General features: G+C 29.8%; 1 protein-coding gene across 1 annotated transcript; it reads right to left on the minus strand.

The window, feature by feature from the left end:
* Nucleotides 1-6,883: 6,883 nt before the first annotated feature.
* Nucleotides 6,884-8,898, minus strand: LOC105115104 (sericin 1-like). The gene has a single exon (XM_011011894.1). The coding sequence runs from the start codon at nucleotides 8,539-8,541 to the stop codon at nucleotides 7,318-7,320; it is 1,224 nt and encodes a 407-aa protein (XP_011010196.1). The 5' UTR covers nucleotides 8,542-8,898; the 3' UTR covers nucleotides 6,884-7,317.
* Between the last annotated feature and the right edge of the window lie 673 nt (nucleotides 8,899-9,571).

Raw genomic sequence — 9,571 nt, forward strand, 5'->3', positions numbered from 1 at the left:
ATGCAAGATTATACATATTAAAAATATTATCTAAAAATAAATATTTATTTATTAAAAAACATAGTTTATCTATACAAAAGATAAAAACAAAACCATAGATGAATTAAAAAAACATTTCTAAAAATTAAACGCATAACTAAAAATTTAATATTATTTAAAAAAACAAAAAGAAAAAAAGAAAAGAAAAAAGGATTAGACATTGCTATGCTTGGGAAGCTAGGTCAGTCCATCTTTCCTTTTAAAAAAAAAAAAAATTAACGTGTCGTCTGTTTTACCTAAATTTCAGCCGCTATGATGGCAGGAAAATCAAGGCCTATGCTCTTTTGATCCAAAAACCTATTTTTGACCAAAAATATCTATTAAACACCTTAGAAACCATGACAAACCTATTCATGGTCTCAAAAAACTGCTCCAAAAACCAACTTAACCTGAAACCAATAATCAACTCGAGTTCAAATATATTTTTTTCATGTACTTTTAGATACAAAAACACCTAATATAAACTCCCTTCATCAAATGGAATAATTTGATACAAAAATCTCTTATTTTGGTGGCTTAAATTGATATCAACAATAAATTTATTTCTCTATCGCTAGAATTCAGCAACTCTTCTTTCTCTTCTCTCTCAACTAAGGACTAAAAAATAACAAAAATAAGTCTCTATATTAAAATGGAATTGGAACAATTTTGAGGGACCAAAATTATATAATTTAGGTGATTATTTAAGTTGGAGGATCAAAGTATATTTTTTTTAGAATTATGGTACACCAATCTATGTTTGCAGTGTTTTTCATTTTAGCCTTCCTTTTTTAATTCATCATTTTATAAGAATTTAAAATTAATTGCTACTTAAATAAGATTAAATTATTTAAAAAAAATTAAAAAATCAAATTAAAAAAAATACATAAGGATAAAAGCACAATGAAAATCCTATGTGTTTTAGAGTATACTATAACTAGCCCTGTTTCCCTGCACTCAATTGCACAAAGGATTAAAAGTTATTTTGTTAATGTAAAAAAACAAATTATAAGCAATGTTGATTCATTTTTTAGCTTGAGGGAGATAAAAGTTGACTGTGTATTTAATCAAACAAATTGATTGAGTTGATAAAAAAATTGCTTAGAAAATTAAAAATAAGATAAAATATATAAATTACTAATAACTGCACAAAAAAAACTTAATAATTTGATAAATAAGATATATACAAAATGATATTTTTAATATATTTTAGAGTTATTTATTTTCATAAAAATTAATTATAAATAAATAAAATGCATAATGATTCTAATATATAGAAGTCATGCATCTGAGTTTAGGTTACCTAGCATGTCTTATCTAATTAAAGAAAAAGCAACGCACACGTGTGGGTTTCTTGTGCCTGGTTTTTTTTGCTTTGGCAAAAGGAGCGAATGACATTTTTTTTCAAAGAAAAAGAAAAAAAATAAAAGAAAAAAGGATTAGACATTGCTATGCTTGGGAAGCTAGGTCAGTCCATCTTTTTTTAAAAAAAAATTGACGTGTCGTCTATTCTACCTAAATTTCAGCCACTATGATGGCCGGAAAATCAAGACCTATACTCTTTTGACCCAAAAACCTATTTTTGACCAAAAATGTCTATTAAATACCTTAGAAACCATGACAAACCTATTCATGGTTTCAAAAAACTGCTTCAAAAACCAACTTAACCTGAAACCAATAATCAACTCGAGTTCAAATATTTTTTTTTCATGTACTTTTAGATACAAAAACACCTAATATAAACTCTCTTTATCAAATGGAATAATTTGGTACAAAAATCTCTTATTTTGGTGGCTTAAATTGATATCAACAATAAATTTATTTCTCTATCGCTAGAATTCAGCAACTCTTCTTTCTCTTCTCTCTCAACTAAGGACTAAAAAATAACAAAAATAAGTCTCTATATTAAAATGGAATTGGAACAATTTTGAGGGACCAAAATTATATAATTTAGGTGATTATTTAAGTTGGAGGATCAAAGTATATTTTTTTTAGAATTATGGTACACCATCTATGTTTGCAGTGTTTTTTATTTTAGCCTCCCTTTTTTAATCCATCATTTTATAAGAATTTAAAATTAATTACTTTTTAAATAAGATTAAATTATCTAAAAAAAAATTAAAAAAAAATACATAAGGATAAAAGCACAATGAAAATCCTATGTGTTTTAGAGTATACTATAACTAGCCCTGTTTCCCTGCACTCAATTGCACAAAGGATTAAAAGTTATTTTGTTAATGTAAAAAAACAAATTATAAGCAATGTTGATTCATTTTTTAGCTTGAGGGAGATAAAAGTTGACTGTGTATTTAATCAAACAAATTGATTGAGTTGATAAAAAAATTGCTTAGAAAATTAAAAATAAGATAAAATATATAAATTACTAATAACTGCACAAAAAAAACTTAATAATTTGATAAATAAGATATATACAAAATGATATTTTTAATATATTTTAGAGTTATTTATTTTCATAAAAATTAATTATAAATAAATAAAATGCATAATGATTCTAATATATAGAAGTCATGCATCTGAGTTTAGGTTACCTAGCGTGTCTTATCTAATTAAAGAAAAGGCAACGCACACGTGTGGGTTTCTTTCTTGTGCCTGGTTTTTTTTGCTTTGACAAAAGGAGCGAATGACATTTTTTTTCAAAAAAAAAAAAGCAAATTATATGTTGTCTTCCTACCTAGCTTTTGATCACTAGAGAGGTAGCTTGAAAATACAATTGGGGGGTTTAAAAATTCATTTTTTAATTTATTTTTAATTAAAAACATATAATAAATATTCTTATCATGTAAATAAATTAATTTTTCATCTTAAAACACTTCTAAATCAATTAAAAAAACCCAAAATTAAATGGTAAAAAAAATCTTTTTCAACCATGATCTTTTTTTTTTTTGTAAAATGAAGACCTCAAAACACCTTAATAAATTTCTTTTTGTTGAATAAAACTTGTTTGACATCATGATCATTATTTTTTTTTATCATTATAATATGATCAAACAACAACTTTTTTTTTTTTTTTGTAGTTTTCTAGTGAGTTTCACTCTTCTCTCTTAAATCATTTAGTGACTAAAAAATAAATAAAATAAACTTTTAATATAAAATTAAAATTCCAAAAACTAAAAGGAATGAATTGGAGTACAAAGGAAAATATGGGGTCGGAAAGTACTTTTTACTGACTTTGAGATTAGGAGTGTGCTTTTTCTATAATTTACATTATGACCCTTTTTTTTAATTTGATATTTCAACTACAATATAAAACTTTATCTCGTGAGATTAAATAACAAAATGATTAAATTGAAAAAAAATGTTCACTAGCTTTTAGCTTGCCCACTCATTTTCTCCATGTTTTGCATTATGGTCCTCTCTATTTTGATCTTTCAATTATAATTTGTAAATTCTCAAATCTTTTATACATAAACCTTCTTCAAATTTTATATTAGGGAAATAAGTTTTTTTCAAAGTGAGAAATATACTATCGTAACATTATTTATGTCAAAATCATTGAAGGTAAAAAAAGGAAAATGATGGATCTCAAGTTTGATCTTGATGAGGTTTGTATAAAATCTCACAAAGATTAAATTCTCCCTAAAGATGATGAATAGGTTGAAAGGTTGATAGTGCTGGATTTGGATAACATAGCACCTGTAAAACAAGTCTCATATTAGTTTTAGGGCACCCTTTAATGTTTCAGTTAACACTAGGTATAAAGAAAATAAATCTTAGAAGGCTATGTTGTGTGTGCTATAGAACTTAAAGAAAAAACATGGCTCTATCTCAAGGAAAATTATAAAGGAGATGGTTGCTTTGAAGAATATGAAAATGGCTTATCTTAGGTAACTTTAAGTGACTAATTATCACTACAAGTAAGTGTCTCTCTGTCCAAAAATATATGTGACAGGCACATTGACCATTATACTTCTTTTGTGGACACATTTATATGAGTTTCAGGCTATATAAACAACCTTGAATCAAGTTTTGAATTTTATAAGCTATGTATTCTTAATGATGTTAATAGAACTAATCTCCAAGGAACACATGATCAAGAGATGTGTCTTCATTTAATGCATATATATTTTATCTGCATGGCTGGTGGTAACTAGATCAAATTTGATCTAAGGGTCATACACCCAACAATAATACTTAGGTTTGAGGTGTGTTTGCTCATCTGAAGATTAGTATAAATGTGATACTGGCAAGTCTCCTACATGGGATATTGTTGTATTGGGTTTTATGGATAACCTAGATCTAGTTTGGAGATGACATTACATGCTTGATGGCCTTTAAACCAACCTAGAGGTCCAATATGATCCCAATTCTCATAGAATATGGAGCCCTATAGTACAACTAGGCCCGAAAATGTGTGTGCTCATTTGAGCCATGGGATTTCCGGGTGAGCTCTATGTCTAATCATTGGTTCACATCTTTGTATCGTGAGGCCTAGTCTCGAACTATGAGACATGGGCCAGGAGCACTGAATCAACATTGACCATCATACATCTACTCCGTACAAGAAATACGGCTAGGGATGAACCCTTTCCTGTTCTTTCTATCTCATGGCTCCATATCCTGAAAGTAAAATTACACAGAACGTGAGTGAAGTGAGCCCAAAATTGCAGAGAACTGATTTTCACTGTTAAGCACAACTTCGTTTTCCTCAAAATCAGATAAAACTTAATTCTTTTCAAATTTTTCTTCTGTCGCGAAGCGTATTTGTGCCCCCAAAGTCGTCTTTGCAAGCTCCATCAAATTTTATCAAATAATCTCTTCTTAGAGCATTTTTAATAAAAAATTCTATATTAAAGAGTAAAATAAAAAAATAACTTTTTAAATAATATAAATATAACTTTTTTAATTATATGTATTACAATAATAAAAAAACTATTTAAAAAAACCAATTATATTTTTAATATATTTTATGCTAAATTAATTTTAATATAATCATATAACTAATTTAGATATATTTTAAAACTTTAAATATAGTTAAAAAATCTGATAAGTGTTTAGACAATAACAATTAGAAATTGAATAATAACAATTCAAAGTTAAACAGTAATAATAGACTTTCATGTTAATATTATAAATAAAAATATAAAAGAATTAAGTCATACAAATATTTATATGTTAAGATACTCTTTGTTTCACGCATTGAAATGAAAAAATAAATTATTAGTCAAGGACTATAAAAATAATTGTTGGTCAATAATTATTTATTTATCTTTTCTACATGGAAATGTAGAAATAACTTTTTATATAATAAATAGTTAAAATAACTACCTATTTATCTTATATGTAATTTTTAGATAAGAAATTTAGAATCCGATGGAACTTAATTCTTTTCATATTTTTATTCTATCAGAAAACGTATTTGTGCCCCCAAAATCTTTGCAAGTTTCATCAAATTTCATCAAATAATCTCTTCTTAGAGCATTTTCAATGGAAAATTCTATATTAAATAGCTATGAAGAAAATGGCTTTTTGAATAATATAAATATAATTTTTTTAATTATATACATTTCAATGCTAAAAAGCTATTTAGAAAAATTAATTATATTTTTAATATATTTTATGTTAAATTAATTTTAATATAATTATATAACTAATTTAGATATATTTTATGTTTTAAAACTTTAAATATAGTTAAAAATCTGATGAGTGTTCAGACAATAACAATTAGAAAATAGACAATAATAATTTAAAGTCAATAGCAATTCAAAATCAAATAATAATAATTAGAAATTAAACAGTAACAATTTAAAGTTAAACAGTAACAGTAAACTTTCACATGAATATTATAAATAAGAATATAAAAGAATTGAATCATACAAATATTTATATATTAAAATATTATTTGCCTCATACATTGGAGTTGGAGTGAAAAAATAAATTAGCCAAGATCAACAATTATTTATTTTTATCTTTTCTATGTTGGAAATGTAGAAATAATTTTTTTTATATAACAAATAATTAAAATAACTACCTATTTATCTTATATGTTAAAAAGAGAAAATAAAAAAATATAATATAAAAATATAATTTTTAATATTCGACTCTTCATTCAACTCTTTGGCTGTAAATGCTCTTATATTCTGCGAAAACTGTTCAAGCAGTATCGGGTTGGCAGAGTATCCACGAGTTTCGTTTCTTTTAGGTTAAGGCTCCTTCCTTGTTTATAACAATTTTGCACGAATTTCATGAAGTTATATATATATATGAGACTGCTAAGCACGCCAACACAGATCATCTTCCTAAGCTCAATTACAACGGAAGTTGACAACTTCTGAACACATGCATTGCCTGCAATATGGCAGGAAAGATACCGCAGGTAAAAAATAATGACAATTCCCCGTGAATGAATATAACTGCACAACAGTATCTTCTGTTTTTACAGTTGTTCATGTCCTGGTTAGAGTTCAGTAGATGTATTAAAAAAAAATTTTGAACATAAAAAAAATCAAAAATTTGTGAAAATACAATTGTACAGCGATGCCATACAAGACTGGCAAAAATTTATTGCCCACTTTAGTGGTGTGACAGATAGCCTCTACTTTTATGTTTTAAAAATATTTAAAAAAAAATTAATTTTTTTTATTTTTTATCTTTACTTCAAATCAATATTTTTTTTAAAATAACTTTAAAAATCAATCTACAACCGTTATCACAGCTACCTCCACCACGTTCTAATGATCAATGGAGTTTTGTCCTAAACAGAGAGAAAACGCGACCAAATCTCAAAAGGCTAAGAGGGAGGACAACATCTTAGGCTTATTATAGACCTTGCTAGCAATGTGTCCAGCACCACCGAACGTGCGTGCACATGTTGTGACAATCGACAAGTCTTCGGCTCTTGGCTTCATAGAAAAACATATTTCTTTGGCATTACATCAGATCTTACAGCTTAAACAATACAGGACAAGTGAACATGAAGACCAAATTAAGCACAAAACCATGGCAAATCACAGGAAGAGAACACACAAAGATAACTAAAAATATTGCACATAAACATTTCTTCTGCTTCTCCTTCTCCGACTCCAAGCAGTCTACTGAATCACCTAGGTTATGATGATAGAGTATTATATAGCACTTAACAAGCAACTGTCTACTGGGAAATTCATTTCCAAATGTAACCATAAATTTCAACAAAATTAACAATAAAAATAAAGTGTAATGACACTAGTGACAGGACTGATCAGACCAGGATAGATGGTGAACAGCACAGATTAAACGAACAAGATGATAATAGAATGTACTTTGTGTATTGTAGCACCGGCAGCCTCAAACTCTTCTGCTTTAGCCTCTCACAGCTAACAAAGAAGGAATAGCAGACAAGTTTGGAGTGGTCTGCTTGACGTTTCTTTTTCCATCTTTTGAAGAGGGTTTGCTGCCAAAAGCTCTCATCGGGCTAGCAAAAGCCCAACCCCAGCTCCTGCTTCTTCCATGAGCAAGAGGCCCAGCTCCTGATGATTTCCCATTCATGTCTTCAGCTGATGATGAGACCCAGTAAGATGATGATGAGGAGGAAGACGAGGATGAGGTCATGTTGAACCCACCGAAGATACCGCCACACCTGACCCTCTCTTTCATGTGAGAAGCCCCAGAAGTGACCTTTGGCTTGCCTTCCCTTTGGGACTCCACTCTTCTTAGAGTGCAATCACCAAACCCAGTAGAGATTCTCTCAAAGAAGTCACCAGAGAAGCTCCTGCTCCCACACCCAACAGATCTAGATCTCGACACCTTTCTCTCAAAATTGGAAGCAGAGGCAGTTGCTTGGCTGTTAGGACTATCATCATCATCCTCCACTACCACAATACTGTCACCTTTCCTTGACAAAGAAGACCCCAACCACTTCTCCTTTGGCCTCACCGTGGATCCATTTGTGGAGGTGGTGGTTATTGCTCTTGTAGTTACAGCCAAAGAAGACACCTTTTCTGTTTTCTTAGTTGAAGTGCCGGGCTTCGAAGACGAGAGATAAAGAAATGACCAAAACCCTCTCCTTCTTGGGCTAAAATCCTCACCATCATCAGTAGCAGCATCCAAGAAATGGCCTCTCATAGGAGTTGTAGTAGATTTGCTTCTCTTGAAAATAATATCACGATCTGATGATGACGATGCTACCATGATTTTCTTCTTCTTTTTAGCCAAAAGAAAAGGGATCCTGACCCTCCTTGCGTAATATTCTTGATAGTGACTATTATTTCCACCATCGTTTCTACATTTTGTTGCTGTGGGACGCGCCGCAAGTGATCGTGAAGTACCTGCACCACCATTGCTAGAGCCACCAACACCAATATCAGATCTAAAAGAAGGGGAAGAAGAGGAAGAGGAAGAGCCACGTAGAGGTAAAGGAAACGAAGAAGAGAGAAGCTTGCCAAGCTTTTCTTGAAGACAAAAGGCACAGATACCACCTGGGTTGTTTCTGTAAGGATGGTCACTGCATTGCATGCCATCCCCCACGTCTTCTTCACCTACACCGACTCTACCTCCTCCAACGCCAACTCCTTTCATATCCATCATGGAAATCTACGATAATACTGCAGTAACACAGCCAAAATCTTTATGATTCCTGGATAGAATATAAATCTTTTGTTGATGTCGTGGTCTTTCTCGGTCGAGGAGCTCTTGACTCAGCTTTTGGTGTTTTTGAGAGAGATGTGAAGAGAGATGGAAACAGGAGGAAGGGAACATACGGTCAGATTCAGGCAGTGTAAATTCCAATTTGTGATAAAAATACCAAGTGCATTCAAGCGTTTTGAGGGGGGGGGGGACTGACGAGGGGAGAGTCCCCAGGAGCACGTGGAATACTGACTTAGCCGATATATTTTAATGAGTGCTAAGCAAGACAAGCGAAACCCTAATAAAATACACTATAATATCTCATCTCTCTTTGCCACTTCCAAACACAAAAGAATCTATAAAAGCCTGTCTTGTCCTTCTGAGACTGATCGTAGGCCTCTTAGCTCTTATAATTACTAACCATTTCTTATCATTAACAGTAGTAACGAGGCTGCTTCACGTGGATACAAACAAATCTGAAGGCAAAATAATAATATCTAGGGCACATAAATTTTTTGCGCAGTGAGCAATTTATCATTAAGTCCGGTATAATAAATAAAACTTGACATCATTTATTTTTATCTGGTCAGTATTTTAAATTACATTATAAAAGAGTTGCTGTGATATAATATTGTTAATATTGTTAATTTTATCGGTTAAAAAATTTAGGATAAATTATCAAACTAGTAACTTAGATTATAAACTTCATTATATTCAATTAAATTTTTATTTTATTTTATTATATAATAAAAAAATATAAAAACAATTCAATATCAAACAAATATTAAAAAAAAAATAAATAAAAAATAAATATTGGTATATACTTCTTTCTTAGACATGTTTACAGGCAAAATCCATAATAATTAAACTTCTTTTATTGGGATCATTTGATATTAATAACAATAAGTTTCATTATCAAAGAATGATCAAATCAATTAATTTCACTCTTTTTATCATTTTCAGGTGAGTTTCTTTTTCTTCTCTTTAACTT

Source organism: Populus euphratica, unplaced genomic scaffold, assembly GCF_000495115.2.
Source record: "Populus euphratica unplaced genomic scaffold, PopEup_1.0 scaffold635.1, whole genome shotgun sequence".
Lineage (NCBI taxonomy): Eukaryota > Viridiplantae > Streptophyta > Magnoliopsida > Malpighiales > Salicaceae > Populus > Populus euphratica.